Source organism: Manacus candei, unplaced genomic scaffold (assembly GCF_025592945.1).
Source record: "Manacus candei isolate 608988 ecotype Guabito, Panama unplaced genomic scaffold, ASM2559294v1 h1tg000050l, whole genome shotgun sequence".
Classification (NCBI taxonomy): Eukaryota; Metazoa; Chordata; class Aves; order Passeriformes; family Pipridae; genus Manacus; species Manacus candei.
In genome coordinates this window covers 14,811,889-14,839,328 of record NW_026138098.1, presented here as the reverse complement: position 1 = coordinate 14,839,328, position 27,440 = coordinate 14,811,889, and the positions used below count along the sequence as shown (strand labels likewise).

The window sequence follows — 27,440 nt, the reverse complement described above, 5'->3', positions numbered from 1 at the left end:
CCCGCCGTGCGCGCGGATCGGCAGTTGCCCATTCGAACTGGCCAATCGCGGCGGGGCGTGGCGGGCCGCAGCCAATGGCTCCGCGCGCCGCAGGAGGGGCGGGGCCGAGGGGGAGGCGCGGCGGGCCAATGGGCAGGCGGAGCGGCAGGTATGAGATGGCGGCGGGAGCACCGGCGCCCGGCGGCAGCAGGTAGGACCGGGACCGCGGGTACCGGCACCTCCTCGCACCCTCCTGGGGCGGCGGCGGCGGGCCCTCCTCGGCCCCTCGCTGCCGCGTTACCGGTCGGGCGTCCCGCAGCAGCCGCTGGGCAGGCCCTGTCCGGTGCGCCTCGGCCCGCCCATTGCGGCGCTGCCCGTGCGAGCCGCGCTGTCGCCGTCCCCGCTGCTGCGCCGCCCGCGGGGACCCGGCGCCTTAACGGAGCAGTCGCTGCCCGTTCCCCCGGCGGCTCCGGAGCTCGGCCGACCCGCCGGGCAGCCCCGCGAGGGCCGCGGTAGGAGCATGTGTCCCGGCGGGCCGGGCGGAGCAGGAGCGCTCCCCGCAGCATCCCGGTGCTGCATTGCAGGGAAGCGCTGCCCGCTCCGCTGCAAGGGCAGAGATCCCTCTCCAGCCGCCCGCCGCGGGCAGGGGCTGTTCCCTCGGGAGGGCGGCCGGGCGCCGTGCCCGCCGTGCAGCTCTGCCCTGCCGCGGGGCACCGCTGTGCTGCGGCCGGGCCGGCTGGTTCCTCCTGCAGCCGCAGAGCCGGCGCCGAGCTCTCGGCAGTTGCAGGGTTTGGTAGGGTGATGGCACTGTATAGACTCACTTCGCATCCAGCCCTCCTTCCCCTTTGCTTTGTGCACTCTGCGTGCGTTATTCTGCCTTTCCAAATACACAAACGATGTCAGCCTCACGTAATTCACCTTTAGCGAGTACTTTTGGATGCATAACCATTTTGTGACTGCTGCCGTTAAAATAGTGGGGACTGCGTGAGCATCTCGCTGGAACAGTGTTGTCGGGTGACTGATAAAAGGCTGCATCATCTCTTCCTTTTTTTCTTTTTTTTTTTCCCTGCATATGTGGTGTGGAGCTGCAAACTGCCTATCACTTGAATGGCAATTCTTGTGGATAAATAAATGCAGTTGAGGGTTGATGCCTCATACCCACCCTGATTCATGGTGGTGCTCTCCTGTTCTCTGCGGAGTGGGACCCATCCTGACGGCACTGCTGTGGTGCCTGAGTTGCCCTGGAAGGAGGGATGAAGAGATGGTGCTCACTGCAGCGTGTTTTAGCAGGGAGTGCCTGAAATGCTGGACCTGGTATGCTCTATGCAGCTAATACTTAAGATGCCCTTTTGGATAAGGCATGTTAAACGTGGCGTGGATCAGCCCAAATGACTGAATTTATTTTTTCTATGCTGGCAGTTGTCCTTAGGATGTACTCCCCCCACACCAAGTGAGTGATTGTGTTAAAGCCAAGCCTAAAGTACAAGTTTTTTTCCAGCACTGCGTGTCACCCACAGGTAGCGCTAGCAAATCGATCTCTTGCTTTGTTGCTCTGTCACCACACAGACCACAAAGCTTGCTTCTATTGTGCTTTTGCCCCCGTTTACTCTCATCTGGAGAGAAGTGCAGGTTAGCTAGTAAAGCTTACATACTGTGTGTGTGGTCTTTAGCATGCTGACTTAAAGACTGGAAATAAAAACTGGTTGTCTTAAACTCTTTACCAAATGTTACTGAACGTGACAAAAGGTGATTTGTGTGGGCCTCTCTTCTGTTTGTGGTCTTTCTAACCTCTGCCTGGCTCGTCATAACTGAGAATGATGATTGCATTGTGCCACAGTGCTCACTTTCAAAAGAGAAACATCTGTCTGTTTAATGAATGCTTTTAACAAGGTCTGATTTAAGCAGAGCCTAAACGCTTTGCCAGGCACTTGTGTCCACCATTTGATATGGCAGGGGTGGGATGAGTGGAAGGGAAAAAGCCACGAGGCATCTTCCTCAAAATGGCCTGATAGAGTGTCACTGCACAACTGGACATCAAGAGCTCATACCATAAACAGGTTATGAAAGGAGACACAATTACCATCTGTGTTTTACTGTAAATAGGAAAATGTTCACTGTAAACATGACTTAATGGCAAAAAGTCAAAGTGACTTGCTGAGAGTCATGCAGAAAAAATGGTTGATTTCAGAGTTAAGGCCAAGTCTGAACACATGGCTACTTTTCTCTGAAGATATCCTGGGAGCAGCAGACAATCTTATTCAAACATTCCCTTTTCCACAGCCGTCATAAGAATTTTTGAGACCTAAACTTGTATTTGACCCTGTACTCGGTCCACATCCTGCCAGGTATACATCTGATCCAAAACCAAGGCTGTATTGCATTTGCTGTATTTTTGTATGTTTGTGTGTAACACCCTGTCCTGTTCTCATCCAGGGCCTGGAGTGGGCTCGGACAACAGGATCCTTGTTCTACTACACTTCAGTTTATTGTCTGTTTGTATGAAGGGGGAGCGTTGCTTCCCACGTAGCCTAAAGCAGCTCTGCATCTCCTTGCCAGTCTGGCCAGTGCCTTGTTGCTGTGTGCACATTTACATGCCTGTGAAAATGTCACTCCTTTAAAGGTGCCTGGGCACTCAGTTCACTCTGAAACTGAAGCACTGAGTGCCGGACACTGCTGAGAAATCAAACTCCTTGTCCTAAAGGTCAACAGTCCTCACTGTGTGTTGATTTAATAAGTGGCATGAACAGATGGGAAGGAGACGGGGCAGTGTGGAAATGTTGGCTAATATTAAATGGTTGCACTGAAGTCAAGTTCCTCTTGGAAATACTGTCCCTCTGTATACTGTGTTGGGCTCCTGGTCACAACTGAGGCCTTGTATTTTCCACTTGTTTTGGACTTAGCTCTTTCTGTTAGGATCTCTTTTTTTACTTGTTCTTTAGCTGGAGGCAAGAACAGGGAGCTGAAGCCCTTTCCTTGCCCTATGGTCTGCTGGGTGCAGTCACAGACCTGCTGTACTGATGTTGTGCAGGCTGTCACTAAACCTGCACTGTGATCCTTGGGACTGACACTATGTATTCCCATGTTCCCAAGTCACAGGGGTCTAGGAGCCAGCATGGGCAGAGAAATGGGAGGAACCGTGGCTGCGGCTGACACTGCGTTTCAGAGCTTCACATCTGGTGTGTTCCTGGCCTCTTGTCCAGGTAATGCACTACACTTACCATAGTACCTGAGAAGAGTGTTGGGCTCTTTTCTCCAAGGTGCAAAACCCTCATTCTCCGGCTCTTGGCCTTTCTCCCCTCTATGCTAGGTAATTGCAATTAGGCTATCTGGACTTTTCTCATAAATTTTATTTTCAGAAACTGTAGATAGTAGGGAATGTGATAAGCTGCTTAAATAATTGCCTGCCAGCTGGCTTACAAGAACTTTTAATGTGTTTGCTTTTGGCCTATAAAGCTCAATGATTTGGAGTCCAGCCAAAACATCCTTTCTTCTCGAGTGGTAATGTGGCAGCTCTGATTTTCAGAGGCAGGAATTTCTCAGGGGAGATGGTATTAGTTTTCTTTTTTGTTTTTCTGAAGCTTATACTCAAGGTTGAAACATAGATTTATGGTTTGGGACTTCCATATGGGCATTCCTACAGCCCTGTTTGCAAGCTGTCATATAACAGGAGAGAAGCATGATAAGGCTGTCCGTGCCTTGGAGAGCAGGAAGCCTTTTAGGGAACATCCTCACAAGCTCTCAGGGGTTCCTGGAGCTTTCCTCATGCACATGCCACTCTGCATCCTCTTGAGTGGCCCCTGGAGCAGTATATAAATATATCACTATTCCCTGGAGTCTGCGGTGAAACTGGGTGGATCCAGACAGAGACGAACTGTCAGGCAGGATGGGAAGAGAAGCTGTATCTGATCAGTGTGGGAGAGTTGCATAAAGTGACAGTATAGGTTACTGTCATATGAATTCTGGTGTCTGTTTACTTTATTCCATTTTTTGACATCCTAGCCTGCCCAAATCCCCTTCAAAAGCCCTAGGCCCCCACACTGCTCAGTTTGGTGAGTTAATTGGGCTGCTTTGTGCATCTCTGTCTCTCTGGTACCACATGCTGTGCTGCTCTGTGGCGGGCCCAGCCTGTTTATCTGTGTGCCTCGGCAGCCCTGAGCAGATGTCACCAGCTTATTTAAATGCTGGCGTGCATCCAGGTGTTCCTCATCGCAATTCCAGCTTGTGAGAGTTTACACATCTGGAACAAGGGATGTGGCCTCTGACATACTCAGTGGTGTCTGCAGAGGATTGCTGATGAGAAGGGATTTGATGTGCTGTCATCCTTTCCAAACACTACTGTGATACAAAACACAGATGCAAGCATGCAGCTTGCTCACTGCACCTCCAGAGCGTCGTGAATTACAGAAGCGTAGTGAAAAAAACCAAGAGCTGTGGTTCCTGAGTACCTTTGTCCTCTATTTACCAGGCTGTGACCACAAAATCTCACCCAACAGTGCTGTGGGGAGCTGGCTGTGGGTCCTGACCCAGGTCTTAGTATCCTCTCAGTCCATAAAAAAACAACTGCAGTCAAACAACTGTGAGTGCTGCAGCACATTGTACTCATATTGTGATGCTTTACTCGAGTACTAACTGCTGATGGAATGGGATTCCCAAATGTGTCCTGGGTGCCAGTTAGGGCTACCAGTTTTGCATATTGAACTGTGGTAGAGCTGGAGGAAAACACTTGTCCTGCCTTGCTGGTTTTCTCTGAGTTCCCAGACTGGTTGTTAAAATAGCTTGTTAACTTTGCTGTGTTGTTTTTGTGTGATTGCTTGATTTTTCATGTCAGAAGTAAACCTGATTTTTGTGGACTGCTTATTACAGATGGTAATTCTGCTCTGGCCTGGACACTAGCTTGGAGCTACTGGACTGAGAAGCACCTACATGGTGTATCTTTGCTTGTCTCTGAACTGCATCTTAGCCTGCCTCTGAAGGATGCCCTAGGCTGTTATCTTCAAGTGTCAGAGGTGCATGCAGCAACTTCTGAGTGCTAGAGGCCAAGGAGATAGGTAGGAATGGGTCATGCCTCTTATTGACTTCCAGTACACTCAAAATGGGAAAGTAAAGAAGTTAAAGACATTTTAAAATGAGGAGAGTAAGGGAATGCTATCATTGTTGGCAACTGGAAAGTACCACCAGCACACTCTAGGGATACAGCAGACACATGTGGACTTTGTTAAGTCCACTCAGCTAAGGACCAAGCTGGCAAAAGTGGGAAGAAACTTCCTACCTTGGATGTGGATGTAGTTGAAGAGCAGTAAGTTGGCAAGAGTCCATGGACAGATATTTAGTAAAAAATTTTAGATTACACAAGAAAGGTGTTAGGGTCGATGGGAAGAGGATGTGCCTTTACAATTTGTTAGACGCATAGTCAAAGGTCATGGTGGGTAATTTTGCAGCACACAGGGAGAAAAGGCCCAAAATTCCTGTCCTAGACATGGGACACAGCTTCGAGGGCGAATACCACGTGGCCCCACAGGGTACCTCAGATCTATGGTACATTATTCACAAAGCAAATGGCTTAAATTGGTAAAATAAAGCAAAAAAGATGCATTGTTTTGTCGTGGTTATAACTATGTGACTGGGGCAGGCAAAATACATCAGTAGTTTTCGTACAGAGTCGCCTCAGGCTATGGTGACCTCTCAAAGAAGGCAGCATGCCTTCCTGGCATGTTCTGGGTGGTGGGAAATGGCTACTGGGCTTCCTCAGGCTGCAACCCTTCTGCCCTCTGGCAGGGGTTGGGATGTGGGCACTCAGTGCCCTGAGGTGCTGCTGGGCTCCTCCAGCTACCTGGCACTGCTGACTTGTTGTCACTGCCTCGCCAGCGGCTCCCAGCCAGCGCCTGGAGCTCAGCTCTTGCCTCCTCAGCCTGTGTCCCAGCCATCCCTGCCTGATAGCTTTCAAACCAGCTCCTTTGTGCTCAGTCCCATGTCACCCCTCGTGCAGAAGCTGGATTTCTTCTAAATGTCTGCAGTGTGACCTGATTATTTTTCCTGTCCTTCCTCGCCCTCCTTTTTAATAGTGCCTACAGAAAAGCTGGCAGAGTTCAGTTATATCAGTCATGCTGACTGATAGTGCTGCCTCTTCTCTTGGGATTCCTCCTCTTTTCTGTCCCTCCAGCATTCATTTCAGATTTAGCTATCAGCCCTCTAAAGACAGGGTATTGCCTTTGTTCTGTTTGTACAGCACCGAGCACAGTGGAGTCCCCAGCTGTGACCGAGGTTCCCAATGCCACAGTGATAAAAGTGAGTAGATCAGTAACGAGAAGAGGCAGCTGCTGCCATCTAAAAAAATTCAGTTTTGGTGCTGGTTTCAGTGAAATCAGGATTGGATCTAAGGCTCTTCTTCTATAGCTGCTCCCAGTAGGGGTTTATATTAAAATAGAGACACAAACTTTAGACTGCATTGACAATCATGAGAATCAGAGCAGCATTGCTATTTAACACTGTTCAACTGTGTTATTCTGATGTTAAGGCAGACATATGAGCTTCCCTATCTGTAATGTAAAATGACTGGATTTCTGGTGGTAGCTGCGTTTCTGCATCTTTTACAGGGTTTTGGATAGGAGGCTGAGCCATCACAGAGCAAGGGAGCATCCAGAGCTGTGATGGTGCCACTGGGAAGGAAACTTGGTGAAGAGCACCACAGTGAACGTGCGGTTCCTCTCTAATTCCTCTCCATTCTTTTCTGCCTAGAACTAGAAGGCATTTGATGTTGTGGTGATGGCTGATTGAAGTACTGCTTGATTGACTCTAAAACATTTCAGTGGCTATTATTAAAAATATCACAAAGAGTTCACTCAGGTCAAACTTCAGAAATTTCATGCTGAAATGTAAATTTCTTGATGTTTCACATATATCAGGCTGTCTCGCTACTGCAGTTTTCTTTGACACTGGTAATATATTGCATTTTCAGGTTTTTCCAAATCATGGTCCCCCCACCCCTTCCAACCCTTTTATCTTCCCAGATAGGTCCATCTCATCCAGGTTCACATCACAGATGTGTAGCTGATGTTGCTGTGGTCTGAATCCTTCACAGAGACAGAATGTGAATTCATAGATGATAGCAGTGACTTGGATAACCAATCTACCTGATGTCCAAAAGATAGCCAGGAGTTACATTAATTCCAGGTTGTCCAGCACAGGCTGCCATCACTTAACAGCAGCTTTCTTCTCCAAGTCCTTGCTGTTTAAATTGTATATAATTGTCTGGTTCCCACAGCCAAAAGGCTGAATCGCTCTGTGTAAGCTATTTAAATGTGAAGAAAGCAAAGCAAAATTTAAAAGGCAGCGTTATCTCATACGACTTTCTTGTCTCAAGGCTAGAGACAGTAGGCAAGGATCAGCACCCACTGTGCTGTTCACTGTGTACTCATCACAAAAGGACTCTGCCCCTGAAGACCTTATGAGTATAACCCTAGGCAAAAATTGCTGCGTGTTTTTCTTGACATTTTTCAGAGGCAAATCAGTAATCCTATGAAGAGTTAGGGTGCCAAGTGTGAGGCCTGAATGTGATCTTTGTTACACCATCTTACAAGAATGTCAGTCTGAAGTACAGTCCTCAAAGCAACTTTAACTGTGAAGTCATTTCTAATGTCTCTGCAATCCATTCCCTTTAGACTACTTTTTTTTTTTTTTAATCTAGGAAATAATTTGTCTTCTAGTCCTTTTGTACTTAAAATGATTCCATATAATTCCACTATGCTTCTTTCATCTCTTTGCAAAATCTGGGATGGCTCCTATCTGGCTCTGGAAATACTGTCTTTAGACATCCTCATTAATTGATTCCTTACTCTGGCACAACATAGGAAACGATGCTACTTCTCCCTCCCTGGGGAAATCCAAGCCTGTGCGCATCTGTCCTGTCTCCCTTTGTGCTTAGCCAGGCAAAGAATTGTTCATGTTTTGTGTTCTTCAGCACTGCCTGCTTATCACCCTGCTCTCAGTATTTGGTAGCAGTCTGGCTCTTTCTTATAATGTAAAGATTTTGTTATTATAGAGGGAGATTTTTTTTTTTAATTATCTGCCTTATTTTCAAAAGCTTTTTAATCCTTTTAGTCCCATATGGTAAAACTTGTCTACTGTGCTGTGTCTGAAGTGCAGGTGCCCTAGTGATGACATACCAAGTGTGCAAAATGGCACCGGAGATGGATTTTGCCCCCTGAATTAGGTAAATCAGGCTCCTCTGAAATCTGCAGCTTCCAGTGTATCTACTTTTCCCAGTTAGACAAACACGACTAATGCCTTGCCCCAAAGGTATCGCTTCCTTTTCTTTTTTTCTTGGCTTACTTGTGTTCTCCTTATGCTCTGTTTCATGTTGCTTGAACCTCTTTCTTCCTTCACATGGGTGGACTTAGAACAATGTCAGATCTCTGAAAGCCACTAAACAGCTCAGTCTCACCTATCCAAATGCAAGCTTGCTGTCACATGAGGTGATCTGCCTGCTTGCAGAGCTCTTGCACCACAGGTTTCATCAGGTTTTGGCAGTTAAAGTCTCATTTTTGTCCTGCTTTCCAAGGCATTTCCCTGGCCTGGATCTAGTTACCTTAGGGATTAATTGATCCATCATGATTTTGACCTCCTGCACCATCCACTCCCCATGAAATGATGGGGCTGTCATGCCTGAAGCAAAAACGTTGTGTGTGACAGACAGCTTTCTTTGTGACTTGGCTGGGATCACAGGCTTTGGCTCTGAAAGATACTAGAATGGCAAGAATCTCAGCACAATATAAGACCCATTTTTTTTAATCTGCTGTCTTAATCACAACCCTATTACTACAAGGTTTTATTATTCATTGAGATTTTATTATTCATTGGGATTGGAGAAGAAGCTATTTATTCCTTTATTTTACTGTCTTTTGACGTGTCATAAAGCAATCTGAGATCACAGCATATAGAAAATGTAACTCTGTAATTGCAAGCAAAGCAAAAAAAAAGGCAAGAAACTCCCTGAATACATGTTTGTCTCCACTCTTCTGCTGTTATATAAACTGTGAGTGTAGGTAGAGTACATCCATCTCCCTTTTTTGACATGAAAACAGCAGATGGGGCACATGGCTCTTTATGAAGGTTATGGTGTGCAGCAGTGAGGATTGGCAGGGTTATTATGTGTGAAGCCAGTGGGGGCTTTATCTTTGCTCAGAAATAGGGGTTTGCTTCACATTTCCATTTTGATTAGCAATAATGATACAAAGGCAAATTTTCTGTGCGAGGAAGTGCTGCTAATAAAGTGACCTTTGAAAATTAAGTAGCTCATTGAAGTGCCATACCACAATAAGAGTATACAAGGCTGGTCCCAGCTGCAGCAGGCAGGGAAACTGGATGGGAATCCAGAGAAACATGGAATGGGGTATCCTGAAGTGGATGAACAGCCCATGGTGGCACAGTAATGGTAGCAAGGAGCAATGGCCAGGTGCTGTTTTCCAGCTCTGGAGGGGCCAATTTATGTGCTTTGTCTTTGAAAGGATCTGAAAATGTGAAAGGCAGGAGCAGAGAGTGTTTCTAGCAAGGTTTCTGGGCATGGGGTTGTGCAGTTAAGGGTCTCAGCTATTGTCCTGCCAGTGCCATAACATCGGTTGTGCTTGGTTGCTGTTGGGAATGTGTTTGCATGGCTTTACTCGTGGTAAACACAGGGTAGATTTGGAGCTATTTTGTGGATTCTTCTTGGATACAGGTGGAGAGCACTTAATACCACGCTGGTCCTAATTCAAAACCCCAGTTTCTATGTAGGAATTATTTGCCGTTAAACTCCAGCTACGCAGCCTTTGGCAAGAGACATGAATCAATTTGTCCAGCTTTTCTTTTCTGTTTTGTCTCTGTGTGAAGGCTGATGCCCAGTGTGTGCCAAGGGGGCCTTTCAGACCCAATAATGCGCCCTTGTGTCTTGTAGCATGCGTGGAATTTGCATAGGCTGTGCTGGGACAGGCAGGTTTCTTTTGTTGCTGGAAACAAGGAGCAAGTTCTTTTCCCTGTCTCTGCTTCCTAATGCCTCTTCAAAAGCTCTCAGCACTCATGTAAGAAATTTACTTTTTTCTATTTATTTTTGCATTAAATGTTGTTAAACTTTGTGCAACTTGTTATACAGGCTGTGCAGAGAAGTCATGTCAGTTCTAGTTGACAAAATTGTTTAATTTTCTTTCTCTGAATCTAGATATCTAATTGTCAGACGGAACAGATAATCTGTGATGCTTGATGTAACTGCTGCAAAGTATTTGCATATCTTCTCTGTGGGGAAACAAAACTGCTAGTGAGTGAATAAGAGTGAACGGATCATTGCAGGCAGGGTCACTGGGCCTATACACTTGCTATTAACCCTTCTCAGGATCTGTAATGCGACAGAATGAGTTGTCATGGGTTTCAGGCAAAGGGCTTGCTCCACATTATGGGCAGAGCTGGCACTTGTTTGTGCATTGTAGCCGTGTGCAATGAAATGCGAATATGATCAGATCAATTGGCAATTGCTTTTTTCAGCTGATACCAAGTTGTTGCATTCTGGTCTTGATTTATTGCAGAGAACAAACTGCTGAAAAACAGGCTGGGAGGTGCTCAGAAAAATATGGCCCCCATTTGGAGTCAGCAGCGTGCTTGCTAGGCCACTCTGAGCCATGCAGCTGGGAGCCTTTGAGAGCTTTCTAAAATTTTAGAGGACCTGGCAGATTGCCTTGCAGTCTGCCTTGCAGACCTTCTTCCTTTCCATCCTCTTGAAGGCATCTTTGACGTCCATGGAGAGCAGTGGCAAGGGGAGAGGGCTTTGTATGGATTCTCACGATGCAAGTGCTACTTGAGAGCCTGGTTTCTTCTTGTTTCAGCAAGTATCTTTCTCCTTGTGGAGCCTGAGTCACAGCTTTTATTCTCATATTCTGATCATGCATCCCGAAAATCCTGGAGATAGTCTTTCAGGTCAAAGATGTACAGCAGTAGCTCAGATAACTTTTGGGTTCACAGATGCTGCATGGAGGTGGGCTGGGGTTCAGGTGACTTGGCAGTACGAGCTTTGATGTCCTCCCCATCGTGAGCTACTGTCGATTTACATCAGAACAGGAGGTTACTGAGATCTCTGAACTAGTAGCTGAAGTGTCCTGTTGCTTGAGCCAATGGACGTAACATTCAGTGGGTTGCAAATGCATTCGGTGGCAGGCGTGTTGGACAGTGAGCATGGATATACCCAGCATGGCCCAAACACGCTGACATGGTCTCCACCCTTCAACAGGGAGGAGAGTAAGGTTAAGGTGCTCCAATCTTCTATGAAAAAGCTTGTTTTGAAGGGAAAGCCTTTGGTGGGCTTGGGGGTGTTCGGCAGAGCACGTGCTCTGTGGCCCAAGTTCCACACCACACCTAAGGGACTGGGGTGTGATCCCCACTGCACGAGCACAGGATCTCTTATTACCTTTGCACTTGTGGCAGCTGCCATTGGAAAATGGTGTCCAACGAGAGCTCACAGATGAGGATGGATGTAGAAAGAGTGGAAAGGAAAGTATTATATGAGGCCAAGAGTGATTAAAGGATTGGGAATGTCAGATGGTGAAAGCACGTAGTATGTAAATGGGTGGGTAGGCAGCCTACGCCCAGAGCCCTGAAAGAACAGACACACACATTACCAGGGCCAGGCTAGCACTTTATAGCCAAGTATGACTTCAGGGCAGTAGCTCGTGACTGAAGAATGATACTAACCCTCACCTTTAAGTAAAAGAGTGGTGGGAGAAGCAAGCTAGGCAACTCTAGCCTGTGGGCTTGACATCAGAAGCAGGAAGGTGTTTGAAATAGTGGTGGGAAGATAGTAATGGTGGACCTAGAATTAGATGGAAATTGGGCTAAGAGTTAAGTGTGAGCATTAAAAGCTCTGATTAAAGTGAGGTATCTCTGATAACTCCTTAATTTGATTTTTGACATGGTAAATGTACCTATCCTCTGGTTGGGCTATGTACCTGTTATAAATAGCCCTTAGCAGAGCACTGTTTCAGGTGCATCTCTTTTCCCATGCCACGTGAGAAGCTATGAAATGGAGAAAGTAGGTGTCACTAGAGAATAGGGAGGTTGGATAAAGGACAGCATGAAGAAGAGGCAAGAACTAGATGAGCCAAAAAGAGATGTTCTAGGAGAAAGGCTACTAGGGGTTCCTCAAGGACTGATCTTGCATGATGCGTGCCAATGAATTTTCACTCCAGACTCAGAGTGCAGAGCTGGCAGAGGGCAGTAACCAAAGAGGTGGCAACGTGTTACCTGGGAGCATTTGACCACATCTGCAGCAAAACTGAGGGTTCATGTTACTGCATGTTTATGATCTCAAAAACAAAGTCCCAGGATGTGGGAACTCTCTATTTGTTGATAGGAAGGTAGGGATGAGATAACAACAGTGGGAACTGATGAGTGTAGGCTGGCCATGAAAAAGTTTAGATTGTGTTTCAGACTTTCAGGCCACTGGGAATGAATTTCTGGGGAGGAAGGGAGATAGAACCAAACTTCGTGACTTAGAGTGGTAAGTTATTGTAAAATATTGGGTGTCATATCTGCCTGAGCTAGTAGGAAGTAGATGCAGTGAAACTAGTAGTAGACATGTAGATGTAGTTGAAGTTTTAGTTGGATGTTGCAATGTGTTGCATATGTCATCATCATGCTATGGAGGTGCTAGTCTTGGACTGTGCTGTACAAACAGTCCAGAAATGTTTTTGCTCCATAGGGAAATGTAACTGTGCTGTGCTGAACATTCACCAGTCAGACAGTGCTGTTGGTGTAGACTGGTAGCTCCTGTGTCAGCAGATGTCTCCTTCAGGGCAGACCAGCTGGCTGTAAAAAACAAAGTGATGAAGAGTTACTGTATTTTTTTTCCTCTTTTCCTTTTTCCCAGTGATGCCATCTGCAATTTTGTCATCTGCAATGACTCCTCCTTCCGCAGCCAACCGATCATCTTCAATCCTGACTTCTTTGTGGAAAAGCTGCGCCATGAAAAACCAGAGGTGTTCACAGAGCTGGTTGTCAGCAATATTACCAGGCTCATTGACTTGCCTGGGGCAGAGCTGGCCCAGCTAATGGGAGAAGAGGACCCAAAGCTGCCTGGGGCAAACAGCACAGCCTCTGGATTTTTTCGTTCTCTGATGTCTCTGAAGCGCAAGGGTGAGTATGGCATGATGTCTGGTGCCCACCTTTAGGGTGATGCTGTAATCATCTTTTACATGTAGTTTACAAAACTTTCAGCCTGTTGCTTTGAGCTTGTGTGGAATGCTTAATATTATACATTTGTAATCTCTGATTACATTGGGAATGTAACCTCTAGAAAGGAGTGAAACAGGCCATAGGATTGATCCTATAAGTGCCCTGCACTTTGAGAGTATCTTTTTCTGGGGATTATTGCTGTGGTGTATGTTAGGTTGGCTTCAGTGGGTCAGCTGCCCACTGTGCAGCTCAGAAATCTGTAAGCATCTCCCATCCAAATGCTAGTGCTGCTCAGATCCACATCCCAATCCAGTGAGTCAGTGACAAAGCTCTGCAAACTGACTCTGATTAAGCTCAGATTCAACCCTGGGAGGTGACATATTTCTTTTTTTCTTAGACAAGGATTCAGCTGGAGTTTTCTGGTAAACTGACTATTCTTATCTTCTCTTTCAAGTTCAGCTGTCTTGATTATGAAACATTAGCCCTAGACCCTTCTTAGAAGTTTGAGATCTGCTTTTGAGCACTGTTACTTTTGAGCACTCTCCTCTTCAATGGCTGGCATTTACCACTCTGTTTTGTTGTAACTAAAAAGGTGTTTTCGGGGCAGGGTGGCTACGGTGGGTGTGCATTCTTCTACCTCTGCCCACACTCAAGGGGAACGTGGTTCTCCTGATAAGTTCAGTTAAACTTCCTCACTTATCTAGACAGAAGTTGACTCCATCTGGGCACCTCACATCCCTCCTCAGCTCTGGTTTCCTAGCTTACAGCTTCTCTGGCAGGCTGCTGGCAGAGAAGCTGTAAGGAGCTGCCTTCAGATGTTGGCAGCCTAAGGTTGAACACTTCTGATTAGTCTTCCCTTTCCTTTGAGCAGTTCTGCTGCTGTGAGTACCTCTGAGAAGAGAGTTATTGCTGTGTCTGAGTGGCTTTTTTCTGTCTCCAACCTTTATATAGTGTCTCTAAGTGCTTCTGATTTTACCAAACTTATCCTTCTGTTGTATTTCATAAGGACAAGCTCTGCAGTCTCACGGCTCAGACAGAATTTTCAGGTGCCAGCTTCAGCCCTCCACTTCTGGTTCACTCAGCAGGAATCCTGATAGATACACACACCCTGGGAAAATAAAATACTGCAAATCAGGTCTTTTAGCATCCTCAGATGAGAATTACTTAATATTGCCATGACTTACCTTGCTGCTCCATAATAACAGGTCTTTGGGCTGCCCCTAACCTGCAGTTAGACTGTGCTCATACCTGTTACTGCTCCTGCCTCAGTTCCCAGAGAGTAGCAGGACACCTTAAATTCAAACACTTGCCACTTGACAAACAGAAGCAAGTGAGTAACCAAGCTGGAAGTGTTTTCTTAGTGTGTTTGGAAACCTCCATGTTCTTGTCAAAACCTTCCAGCAGGGGCTGGTGAGCCTTCTCTATCTAGCTAATTTTTTTTTTAATTATCTGTACTCTGCTGGAGCGCTGCTCTTAGCAGACCTGACATCTCCGGCTCATTCTCTTCCCCCGAGAGCTCTGCCTTCCCCCATTCAGATGTCTCCATGGCCGTGTGTCTCACTACAGCTACAGCTAGCAGATGTTTCCAAGTCTGCTGGCTGCACTCCCAGGCTGCAATGGCAGTGTCTCCCAGCATTGACAGGCACTGTCTGTGAACTCCTTGGCCAAACTCTGAGAAAAAGAAGTTTGTGCCTACAGAGAAAATCAGTTTTGTGTACTGTGTGTTTCATCTTGGAGCCATCGTTTGTTTTTCTTCATGTTATAGACCAGATAGAACAAACAGGTTTTATTTCTTCAAAGCCAGAGGCCAAGGACCACAGCTCAGAGCTGATCAAACTGCAAATACAACTTCTTTGAGCATAGGAAACTCAATCTCATGCTGCTGCTTAGTTTCAGAAGCAGTCATACAATAACATCTAAGCCTTTGTAACGCAGCATCCGTTCTCCAGACACGTCTTTCAAGTTTCTTTGAGAATCAAATTCTCATTCAGATACCAGCTTCTGACTTCAAAACTAAATCAAATTTGTCAGGCCCTGCATGTCTCAAGAAGATGTATTTTCCTCTTCTATTCCTGGCCACTGTTGATTCTATCTGTTGAATGTCTAATGAGTTTAGTTTTCTTCAAGGACAAGAATCTTTGCCAACCATTCTCTCCCTTTGCACTCAAACCTTTCAGATCTTTCACGCGGATCAAGAGCTCACATTTGCCTCCTTTCTCCTGCAAGACTGAAGCATGTGCTTTATCAGAGTGAGGTCAGAAAGTTCTTGATTTAACAGGAGGCTGGAGTTCCTGGTGGCTTACCATGTATTTTAGAAGTCCTGGAAGAAAGCAGAACATTCTTCAGGCGGAATAAATTTAGTTGCACAGGAAGGCTGCTAGAGAAGAGCATAGGGTTAACCAGGTCTCTCCCACATGCTGTGAACATCAACACCACAGAGCAGTAAGATCTGTAGTACAACAGACCAAAAGCTAGTAAAATCAAAATGTGCTGTGGCAGGGGAAAAAGAAGAGGCAAGACAAAGCTTGCAGCAGAGATAACTTTTATCAGACCAACCAATGCACTTCTTGATGGGCTATCACCTGTAACAATAAGGAGGGAAATCTTCAGTGCAAATGGTGCAAATGTCCAGCCTGCCCTCATAAGTGATCCATGCTCCTGTGAGTCAGGTCATGGAAAAGAGAGGAATATTGTTTTCTTAAATCTGTTTACTCTTTGAAGCCTGAGTGCAAGGGTAGGACAAATCAGTTTTGCACCTGGTTCCAGTTCTCAGTCCCAGTCAGCATGTTGTGGTACGGTCTATCCAGTATCTCGTCTACAGTTGCAGTCCAAACCTACGTGCATCTGAGGGAAGAAGTGTGGTGCTCAGAGTTCTGGTTGCTGTCAGTGAAGCCCCTGGGAGTTGTCTCAGCTTTCTGAGGGGCAGAGCATGCTGGCTGTGTGTGTGTTTGACAGAAAAATCCATTCACTATCAAGGCTGCATTTATTAGACAACACTGTCCTCCTGGATAATCACTCTTACCTGCGAAGTCCCTCTCTGGATAAGAACAGTTTTCTGCACTGGTTCAACAAATGCCCTTCAGTTAAATGAGCTTCTCATCTAATGTTTTCTTCTATGCAGGGATCTCCTTCCTTTCAGCTCAGTTGCTTCCATGTTTTGGGGCTGCAGCCTGTGTTATTTAGTGGAGTTCTGGAGCTGGCAGCTGATGTTCAATCTGTAACAACCCCATGACATGGGAGCAGACTCCAAGAGTGAGAGGACCTGCCAGTGATCCCTATGGAGAAGGGCCCAGCTCATTCCTTCCCTACTCTCCTTTTTTTTTTTTTTTTAGAGTTCTTCCTTGTTCAGTCTTCATACTTTCATACTTAGGCTAGAGCAGCTGACATGGAAGAGAGATTCACTGGGATGAGGGAATTCCAGGGATTCCCCATCCCTGTAAAGGAGGCCAGTGTGAGACAGTCAGATCATGTCTGATCTCCCCAGAAGTGCTTGTTCTCCTCTCCCATAAACTAGTAGCTGCACCTCTTCTTTCTGCTCCACTTCATGTCAAGCCACAGTGAGGATGAATCTGGACTTTCCTTCTTGGGTGTGGAGAGTGCCAATGTGGAAGGCACCTGGGCAGTCCAGGCTCTCACATCTGCCCTTCCCACTTAGCTGTTCCCATAAAGTTCAGGCATGCAGGTTCTGTGCCATTTAAAATTGAAGCATCTGTTTTGGTGTTGTTTTCTTTTAAAGGGCTAGAGAATGTTTGCTTTAGCTGATAAAAGTGTAATTAAACTGAGGTAAGAAGCAGGATGATCAAGCCCATGTAAGTACAGCATGGTGAGATAAAGTGTCTTATTTTGGAGTGCTTGTGATATCTCACATGTATGGGTGTCCTTGTGACCTTCACCCTTAGCATTTTGGGGCACTGGTCTTTGCATGCTGAAATCCCGTTCTTTGGGAAACATTAATTTCTGTGGCTGTTGGGCTCTGAGCTGCCTGAACATGTTGTCTTCTGTTCTGCAGAGAAAGGGGTGGTGTTTGGCTCACCACTGACAGAAGAAGGCATTGCACAGGTTTCTCAGCTAATCGAGTATCTGCACAAAAGTAAGTGGCTCTGTCTTGCTGTCTTCCCATCCCAATGAGTATCTGACTGACCCACCTCAGGTCTCTGGTGCAGAGTGAAAAGCTATGATCTCTCCAGCATCAGGAGTTTGGCACTGCAGAACTGCACTGCACTACTCCCCAGAATTGCCTAGCAGATATGTTAGTTTATTTCCCTCTGTACAAGGACTTTTTCTACTGATGAGAGCTAGCTTGAAGTCATATCTTCATATCTGAATGCAGTTCACTGAGGTTTGCTGTCAAGCTCTGGAAAGAGGAGGGAACTGCTTTAGTAAGAAGATGGGAATCAACCTCTGATTACTCAGTGCCCTTTTTTCTCCCCTCTGCCAAGCAGATCTAAGAGCAGAAGGCTTGTTTCGAGTGCCTGGCAACAGCATCAGGCAACAGATCCTAAAGGATGCTCTGAACAGCGGTACAGATATTGACCTGGACTCTGGGGAGTTTCATTCCAATGATGTGGCTACCCTGCTTAAGATGTTCCTGGGGGAATTACCAGAGCCACTGCTGACACATAAGCACTTCCATGCCCACCTCAAAATTGCAGGTGAGTGAGCAGCAAGAGGCAGTGATGAGCAGAAGGACTGGGACAAGCCTCCTAGAAAGCACTCTAGGCTGCAGAAGGGTACTCCTTAAAGGCAGGATAAGAAGGAATCTTCCTACCATCTCAGTGTGATGGTGGAAAGACTGGAGCTGAAAATCCTAAGGAATCAGACCAAGTCTGTCTAGCTAGTCTTCTCTCAGATAACTCAGGAGTAAAGCCCACATTGGTAACCTGGGTCTCCATCTGTTTTATGTCTGGGGTTCTCCTGAGCAAGTTGTGGTTTCTATGTACTTAATAACTGTTATTGAACTACCTTATGTGAACTGCCTCCATATTGCCTTCAAGCCATCACAGCTCTTAGCAGCTCTGTTATTCTGTGGGAGGAGTAGCACAGATTAACACATTAAGTGGGGAGCTTGGGAGCTGGGGGGAAAAGAGATGGAGGGCCAAGAATTGTGTAGGGGATTGTAGGAGATCTGAATATGAAGAGGGAAGGATAACTGGTTGCCACAGACTGCTGTTAGGAAAGGTAATGTGTGTCCTTCACATTCTGCCTTCTGATTTGGCAGACTTGACACTGTTTGATGAGAAGGGGAATAAGACCAGCACTCCAGACAAAGAGCGCCAAATTGAAGCCCTCCAGCTGCTGTTTTTGATCCTTCCCGCTCCCAACCGCAGTCTGCTCAAACTGCTCCTGGACTTGCTCTACCAGACCGCCAAGAAGCAGGACAAGAACAAGATGTCTGCCCACAATCTTGCCCTCATGTTTGCACCCCACATCCTATGGCCCAGAAATGTGAGCAGTGCCTCGGTGTCTGTGGGTGGGATATTGCAATATAGACAGCAGAGGCTTGGCAGGTCTCCTTGGTAGGGGAAGAACCAAGATGGGAAGGTTAAGTATTGACACAGGGATGTGAGGGTTGGAGACTGCGATGGAGAGGTGAAGCTTCCTGGCAGGATTCAGTCCTAGTGTTCAGTCCAGACCTGCCATAGGTCTCATTTGCAATTTAGGCATCATCTTTTTCAGTAAAATTGAAAGCACAGTACAGTCATGCTTCTTTTAAGAAAGTCAGCTCCAGCTTCTGTGCTGCTGGTGAACTGTTTGGCCCTTTGGCCCCAGAGTTGTCAGATTCTCCTCTCAGAGCAGCTTTGGCTCTGTGAGCTCTGCTTGTTGGTGTGCTGTGAACCCTGCCTGCCTGTCACCTCAGAGCAGGTCTCCTGCTGATGCACTGTGTGTCTATGTCCCAGAAACAGCAAGGGCAGCAGAGATCCTTCCTCCTCCCCTTCTAATGGATGGACTTTTGGCTGTGTCCTCTTGCCAGGTGACAGCAAATGACCTTCAGGAAAATATCACAAAGCTGAACAATGGAGTGACCTTCATGATCAAACATTCTCAGAAACTCTTCAAGGTAAGTGTGCTTTGGGGTCTTGCTCTCCCTGCTTCTGTCAGCAGGAGACTGAATGCCCCTTGTCCAGAAAGATTGCAGGGGTCAAGTGCATATTCTGGGGGCTCTCTTCTGCAGGAAGGAGGATTTCTACAAGAAACTGTTCCTTTAGTGACTAGGGAGGTCTTTGCTGGGCAGGCAGCCCCAGAGATGGCTTTGCCTGGGCAGGTCAGCAGCACGGTGCAGTGTAACGCTCCCCTCTGCTGGACACCAGCACCTGCTGCCCAGCTGGAAGCGTGGCTCCTGGGGGCAGGTACTCACTGGGCTGCACTAGGGTTCTCACAGGATAAGGAAAGGGACTGGTCCTGGCTGAGTGCTGCCACGAGCCGAATACCTAATACAGTGCATTGTTTTGTTGTGAACTTCTCTGCAAATGGTAGTCAGCCCACTGTTGTTACAGGCACTGACTAGCTCTGAGCAGGGTGCTGTAGAGCAGTCAGGAAGTGTTTCTACAACAGGCAGTCTCTTGACTTCTCAGGACCTTCCTGGTCACTGTAGGTATCTGCTCTCTGCAGAAAGTCCTCCCATAGAAAGTTCCCCTTCTGCCCTCTTTGTCAGACCCCTGCTTGGCCAGCTCAGAGCTAGGGGAATCATTTAGAGCAGGGTTCCACAGGAACTTTTTCCTACTGTGAGTTTCACTTCTGCTGTTTACCTGCATGTAAAGGAAGCTGTGAACGGGGACTGCACTGGGGACGTGAAATTCCATGGCTTTGTCTTCCCTAAGTAGCTGAGTCTTGATCCAAATAGCTTGTGTGGTATGGTTGAAAAGCAGCTCTTGCTGTGGCCACTCTTGCCCCAAGGCCAAATATGCTAAACATATATTTGGCCTGTTCTCTGCTCATCGTCACAGGCTCCAGTGTACATCCGGGAGTGTGCCAGGCTGCACTATCTGGGATCCAGAGCCCACACATCAAAGGTAAGGCCAGCAAATGCAGTGCCCTCCATTAAAGGGCAGAGGCTGTGATGCTATGAAGGGATCCTTGTGAGTGATAGAAGCTGCAAACAAACCAAGTCATGAAAGAGGATCTGTCAGAAGCCAGGAACGAGGGAAGCATATGGTGTGCTAGTGCAGGTGGCTGCATTAGGGAAATTGGACAGAGTTGCAGCATCTGTTAATCAAAAGCACAGGGAAAGAAAGCCACCGGCCCCTGTTTAGAGCAAACCTGCTCTATGTGTCCAGTTCATGCAGCACCTGCTCCTTTGATGGGTTTGTGCCTTCCAAACAGACAGACATGCCTGCTGCCATGGCCAGGTTGCTTGGAAGAGGTGCTGGGATAAAGGCTACTTGCTGCCACTGGGACAATTGTGTCTTGCTAGCAAATGCTTCCCTATCTCATTTAGCTGCAGAAGAGAGAAGATGTGTTGCGAGGAGCTGCACTGATCCTTCTCAAACCTGGAAGGGCTTCTGCAGCTGGCATCTGGGAGGGGAAGGAAGAAGCAATGGGGTCACCTTTGTATTGCTGTCACCTTTTCCTGGCACGGGGCCTGCTGGTGCAGTGCTGCTGCAGAAGGATAGGGAAAACACAGCCCTGTGCATTCACTAGTGTTGAGGCAGCTCACGAGACTCTTCCTAGCCTGGCTTAGATGGGTGGCTCACTGGGATTAAAGCATGGCAAGCGACTGCTGTCTCCGCTTTCCCAGGATGACCTGGATTTGCTGACGTCTTCTGGCTCCAAGGAGCTGCAGCCCCTCAAGTCTCAAAAGCGAAGCCGGCTGGACTCTTGCCATCAGGAGGAGACCCAGCAGCGCACAGAGGAGGCACTGAAGGAGCTCTTCCGCCATGTCCACAATATGCCTGACTCGGCAAAGAAGAAGAAACTTATCCGGCAGGTAGTGTGGGGAGAAAAAGATATCCTTGGGGTGTGCTTGTCAGCACAATCCTGGGCACAGGGTTAAAGGCAGCGCCTTCTTGAGAGCTGCTCCTAGTCCTGGGAGGGCTGGGGAGAGTAGACTGTGGACTTTGGGCTGTGTAAGGGGCAGAGCTGTAAGAAGACAGGGAAGGAGGATGTGTCTGGATGTGACTGATACTGGAGCTTGCTGCATCAGGCTGTGCTTTAGGCTTTCTGTTTTTCAAGCAGTTTTCCTGTCCTGATCATGGCCTTGTTGAGCTTCCTCCTTCAGAAAAGGAAAAGTCTTGTCCCCTCTTGCCTCCAGGGAGTGGACAAACTGGTCTCCTCTTGGTCCCAAGACAACTTGCTGCTCCAGACAGACTGGTTGATATGGTCAGCACCAGTCATGGCTGCCAGCCTCCAGCTGCTGCCCAGCCCCCTTTCTACTCCAACACCTGCTGCTTTTGGTTAATCTGGTAGCCAGCACAAAGCAGCTTCGCACCCAAACTCCCTGTAATGCTGGGTGGGAAATATGGCCTTCCTTTGCTTTCTTATCCCTGCGGCTCTGAGCTGCTCCTCTATTCTGGGATGTGAAAGAGACAAACTGAGTTCTGGGACAGCAGGTAGAGCAGCACACAGCAGTAAGAGACTGGTGTAACTGTGCTAACATACTGCCCTCATGTTTCCTCCTAGTTTAATAAGCATCCTGCAGCTCTCACTCCTGGCTCTGAGGTACCCACGTCCCCAGCACCACGACGTGCCCGCTCGCGCTCCTTCAGCGGCCTCATTAAGGTAAAAGCAGCCTCTTACCCCTGCTCTCTGCTGTGAGTTTCTGATGTTGCTCTCTGCTTCTGCCTTGTCCTGCCTTGAATGAGACCCTCAAAGGCAGGGACTGTTCAAAGTATTGTCTACCAATCAACATAGATCTACTGGGGCAGAAAAGGCATCACAGTGACAATGTCTTGTTAGTATAAAGTGTAATTATCTTGAAACACATGGCTGTAGGATCTGTGCGTCTTTCTGGAGAATTGATTGCTTCCTGAGATGAGATGAGAATTGACAGGGAGCTGGTCATGTAGTCTAGCATGTTAGCACAGGTTTTAGCACATGATGGGCTGCTCCACAGCAGCATGTACCTGCTTCTGACAGGCTGGGCTCCTGGCCGGGCCTCAGGTCAGCTCCCAAACCCTTTACAGTCAGGCAGGCCCAGCCTAATGACGTGGTATTTCAGGTGGTTCTGCTTTGCAATCTTTGTCCCAGCTTGGCTTCCTTTTTTCTTTCCCAGCATCCAACTGCTTACCAGCAATGCATCCTGCTCCTTCTCTTTCTTTTTCACTTTGCACTCAAAGCACTAGCCAACAGCCCTCTCTTCTTACAACAGCGGAAAGTTTTGGGAACCCCAGTTATCCTGGAGAGGAAGAGCAGGGATACCACACCAGAGCCTGCACGGGTCAGCAAAGAGAATGTCCAACTGGTAAGAAACTTCTCCCAGCACTGCTGAAGCTGTTGGTAGGGAAGTGTGTGAGGGGAGTTTGAGTGCAACTTGGGCACTCATTTCATCAATCCTTGGGGAACTGTTTGCTGTTCTGTGCTCAAGAGGTTTCCAACTTTCTTTTGTATGACAAAATAAGGTCCTGGGAAGCTGCTCTGAGGAAAGGAGAGAAGAGCAGATGGCAAGGGTGGCAGCACTGGACCTCTACTCCAGTTTTGTCCCTCTGGCTGTTTTGCCCTAGGGCATTGGCTTGTGCCCCCTTCCCTCTCTCTCATCCTCCTCCACAAGTTGTACAGAGCCTGCTGCTTGTATACAGTAAGGCTGTCCCATGGCTTGGACAAACTAAGAGTATATTTGGGTGATAGATGCCCTTTGGTGGTACAGGCTGCTCCTGGGGAAGGGTGTGGATGCCACTTCATTCACCAGCTCTCTACTCCTATTGCCCTCTCTTGTCCAGTTACAGAAATGTGGCTCTCCAGCTCACGTGTCTCAAGCGAAGCTGAAAACTCTGGAGGGCCGGAAAGAGGTGAGACACTCCCTCTCCCCCAGTTCTTCCTGTGGGGAACCTGATGTGCTGGGCTCTGACACCTGCAGAGGTGACAGCACACACTCAAGGCTCTATGACAACTGCAGTGCCCCAGCTCACAGCAGTCTGCTCTGTGCTGAGCTGCAGGCAGGTGGCATTCTGGAAGCCAGACCCTGAAGGGTTTCACCCAGCAGGTGGATACAGCCCTTCTACCTGTGAGTTGGCAGGCTGGCTCTTACAGGAAGCAGAGGGAAGCTGGCAGCACAGGGTACTGCTAACAGCCTGTCAGGGTGGCAGTGGGACAAGAGCTTGGTGCAGCCCAAGATGGACTGTTGTGTTTGTTCCTGTCTGCTCACTGCCTCATCTAGTGCTTTAATAAAAGGTGAGGACCCAGGGAGGGTCCTTGCAGGAGGAGAATGTCAACCTTTTCTTGCATAGCACTCTGTGTCTCAAGCATTCAATTGCTCTAATTCTCTGCTACAGGAATCCTGTAGACGCATGCGAGCCCTCCTGCTTTCCAAGGATTCATCATCCCTCTGAATCGCCTCGCACCAACGCATGGGTGGGGATTGCCCAGCCTCGCAAGCTGTGAATAAATAACGTGCTGCACTGAGAGGGGAGTGCTGCAGGCTCACGGCACCCTCAGCAACACGGCAGCACTCTTGAAACTGGACCTTTGCAAAGACTGCAGGGACTTGTTTCTTTCTGTATATAAATTATATTTCATTCTACTATGGGGCAAACCACTATCTAACCAAAAGTTGTGCAGCATGTCTGACCTGCTGGCTCTGGGAAGAGCTGGAGTGCTTGCTTACAAGGAGAGCCCTGTTCATTGCAGAGCCCTGCGTGCACTCCCAGCTTTCTCTGCAATGTTGCTAGGCTGTATTTTTTTGCTTTTCTGCTCTGAGTTTTTAACACGTTGCCTTGTTTTTGCTTCCTCCCCTCTGCTAGCAGTGAGAACAATGGACTGCAACCTTTACCTGCACCCTGACAGCTAAGCTTGCCTCCAGTCCTCCTCTGGAGCCAGGCCCTTCTCTGCTTCTTCTGGGCTCCATTTTGCTCTGCTGTTTGCAAAGGGCTGGAGTGCACAAATGGTACATAGCACAGGATGGGCCTAGGGGGAGGGGAGAGGCTCTGGATGCCATCATCTCAAGTGGGCAAAGCAGCATCCCCAATAAACTCATCCCTCTGTTTTAGCTAGAGCTGGAGGCAGCCCTTGCTCACTGCCTTCATATCTCAGTGGCACAACTCTGAGCAAGGAGTATCTCTGCTGTGCATTCACCCAGGGAGGCTAAGCTGAGCAGAGCAGGAGGCTGGCAAAAGCTGTCTGGGGCAGAACAGCCTAGTCTTTGGAAGTAACAGTGCCTGGAGCAGGCAGAGTCTTGTGGCTGTGTGCGAAGCATGAAAATAGTGTGAGCAGCATGAGAGGTGAGAGAAGGCTCCAGCCGCTTGTGATCATCTGCAAATTGTGCCAAAGGCTTTGGCTCAAGATATCTGGATGGCTGGTAAGGCAGCTGGCTCATTAGTCATTAAACTGGGGGAAAGGGCTGAAGGTGGGTTCAGCTCTTTGGTCTGAGCTGCAGAAATGAGATTAAACCATCTAGATAAACCCCCATCACAGCTGGCCAGTGGCAGTGGTCTTGTTAAGCTAAAGTACTCCAGTAAGCCAATCTTGCCAAGAATGTGTCTGCAGGCACTCTGAGGTAGGATACACATAGGGTCACTACTGTGAAATAAAGATTTAATCAGCTGGGGAACCATCTAAACACTTCTCAGCCCTTCTCAGCAAAGCAAATAATCTCTGGAATCCAATTATACTTGTCTTCTAATCTTTAAGAACCAGCAGCTAGCAGGAGTTAGAGCTCTGTTCTTGACAGCTTTCTGAAACAACTGGTGACAGGAGGTGTGAATATTGGGATAGGAGCAGGAAGTTCAGTCCAACTGGCTGGAGTTGTCAGGACAAGGCATCGGAGACCTGTGTGGCTTAGCTGGAATTTGTCACTTTCTTTAATTCTGATTTTTTAAATTTATTTTTTTTTTAGATACAAAGCTTTTGCTGCTCTGTATAAAGGGAGATTTCTGGTCCTTTATTGAGGGGGCCTGTCCCCAGTCTGACCCCAGGCTGGAGCCTTGAAAATGTAGGGGGTAGTGGAACTATAGACATGTGAGTTGCTGGTGTTAGGAGCCTCTGTCACAGCAAAGAAAGAGCTGTGGTTCTTCAGGGACCAGGCTGGCAAGGATGCTGTGAGGAAGGGCAGAGGCTGTTTGCTGTGGCAGTAGTATGTGCTTTTTGAATGTGTCTGTAATCATTCCCTCCAGGGGATGAAGCTGTCTATGTGTTTTTCTCCAAAGGGCACTGTGTGTTTTGCTGACTGCACTTCTGCCCTGTCCCTGCAGCCCACTGTTAGCAGAGACCTGGGGATCTTGGCTTTGCCTCTGAACAGAGAAGAGGCACAGCCAAAAGTCAAGTGGCAGTACAAGGAGAGCTGGGTCTGGTTCTGCTACCTCTGCTCTTATTTGCATCAGTAGCAGTTGCTGGGTGAAGTGTTTGTTCATTCCTCTTCCCATTGTCCCTAACTTACTTGGGCATATCTCTCTCTATGGGTGTCTGCTTGGCAAGGTAATCTTGTTCCCAAGACTAAATACCCTTCTCCCACATGGATGAGAGGAATATAACTTCCTACTGTCCCCCCTTACTGATGTCTGGCTCCTGGCACAGCTGAAATTTGTTTAGCTCTGAGAAAAATTACCTATGGTACATCGTCCAGGCATTCTGCATGTGTCAGATGCCTTACCTGCCAAAGGGATGGTGGATGCTGTCTACAGACAGGGCAGTCCCAGGAGGGGTTTGGTGCCTTTGGCTGTAGCCTGTGGTGCTGTGCTCCCTATGCTGATGGTGGTGGCTAACAGATTTGGCCTTTAGGACCTTGGCTGTTGCAGTCCTAATGCGTTCACACTGTCTCCCAGGCACGGGAGAGTTTTAGTCATGCTTGAATGTGTCTCATTTGTCTGCCCTGTGCAATGACTCATAAGGATGCTTCTTCCCAGAGCAGCCGCTAACTGTTCCCAGAGTCTGTCATTTCCAAAGTATTTTTAATCTTTGTCTTTATTTATATACGCTATGTAAGTACTGTTGCAGACTGTTGCCTTTCTGTGTGTTCATGTGAAAACCCCACATTAAATGCTTTTATTTTTAGTGATTTTTGCTTGGTGGCTTAAGCAGTTTCATTGGGATAGCAAGAACTTGGTGGTGTATCCACCTTTAAAAGGAAGGAAATGTTTGCTCAGAAGCCCAGAGCTACAAGTTTTGGGCTGCTTGGTGAGGCACTGCCCACCTGCATTGATGGCACTGGCCTCCCATGGCACTAGGGCTCATTCCCTCTGGGATACTAGCATGATATAGGGTGCCCAGACAGGCTGTCTTTCTCCTGGAGGTATAAAATTGGACCTCTTCTTTTCCTGTCTTCCCCCTGCTGTCATCCAGGGTGATGGGAAATCAGGTTTACAAAGAACACTTTATATAAATAATGGATCAAATGAATAAATTTTTCTCTGTAGAACCATTATTCTCTTGCCACTCTTGGCTGCTGAGAGAGGATGCTTTCTGCTTGCATTTTCTTTTCCTCCTTCTTAATAATGGCGTCTCAGATTTTATGCAGATTATTTCTCTGTGAAGTTCTTCCACGTTTGAAATGCCCTGGGCTTGCCTGCCATGGCTCAGACACTCATTAACATCCTTGCCATGCAATTGAAAAACAAGCAGGAGAAGCAAGCAGCACGGTCTGTTTGAAACCAGCGCTGCCTTCCTGCGGGGTGAGCTCCGAGTGGGCCCCCTTCTCCTCCGGGGCTGCAATTGGGTGTCATGGGACTGGTGAGCCCCATCTCCCTGGAGCTCAGGGAGCGGGAGGCGATGGGCCTCTGTGCACTTCAAAGTGGTCATGAGAGTCCAGAGAGACATTTCTCTTCTTGAACATGCTGAACAAAGGAATGCAAAACCTCACAGCAGCTATTTTCAATACTGCAAATCCAAATATCGTCCCCCTGATAAACTGTGAATCAAAGTAGCAGCTTTATCTGGCTTATATAATTTAAAAAAGGAATAGTTTTTGGCTCCTGAAGCCACAAGCCAAGCACTTATGCTCTACTGCAAGTGAAAGGCCAGCACCCACTGGGACCAAACACTGGGTGAAGGTACATATTTAGAGGGGGATCACTCAGCTCTCAGTGTTTGCTTTGGCCTTTAGTATTCCTGCACAGCAGTGGTGTTGCAAAACAAACAAGCAGTGCTCACCTTCATTTCATTAAACAGTTTTTATCTCAAATTGCACAGCA

General features: G+C 47.6%; 1 protein-coding gene across 2 annotated transcripts; it reads left to right on the top strand.

Annotated features, from left to right (window-relative positions):
* Positions 1–53: 53 nt before the first annotated feature.
* Positions 54–26,668, top strand: ARHGAP19 (Rho GTPase activating protein 19). 2 transcript variants are annotated; one of them, XM_051799995.1, is made up of 12 exons: positions 54–148; positions 12,863–13,128; positions 17,177–17,257; positions 17,610–17,819; positions 18,386–18,612; positions 19,139–19,225; positions 20,112–20,177; positions 20,903–21,091; positions 21,784–21,882; positions 22,472–22,564; positions 23,040–23,108; positions 23,592–26,668. In XM_051799995.1, the coding sequence occupies exons 1-12, from the start codon at positions 75–77 to the stop codon at positions 23,646–23,648; spliced, it is 1,518 nt and encodes a 505-aa protein (XP_051655955.1). In that variant the 5' UTR covers positions 54–74; the 3' UTR covers positions 23,649–26,668. The 2 variants fall into 2 exon arrangements, with proteins under 2 accessions (XP_051655955.1, XP_051655954.1); XM_051799994.1 differs by having other exon boundaries at positions 63–190.
* The last annotated feature ends 772 nt before the right edge of the window (positions 26,669–27,440 follow it).

Excerpts from the sequence above, each read along its gene's own strand:
- ARHGAP19 (XM_051799994.1), top strand. The coding sequence starts at position 75 with ATGGCTCCGCGCGCCGCAGGAGGGGCGGGGCCGAGGGGGAGGCGCGGC. Across the intron at positions 22,565-23,039 it reads GCAAAGAGAATGTCCAACTG|TTACAGAAATGTGGCTCTCC; the intron begins GTAAGAAACTTC and ends TCTCTTGTCCAG. Across the intron at positions 23,109-23,591 it reads CTCTGGAGGGCCGGAAAGAG|GAATCCTGTAGACGCATGCG; the intron begins GTGAGACACTCC and ends TCTCTGCTACAG.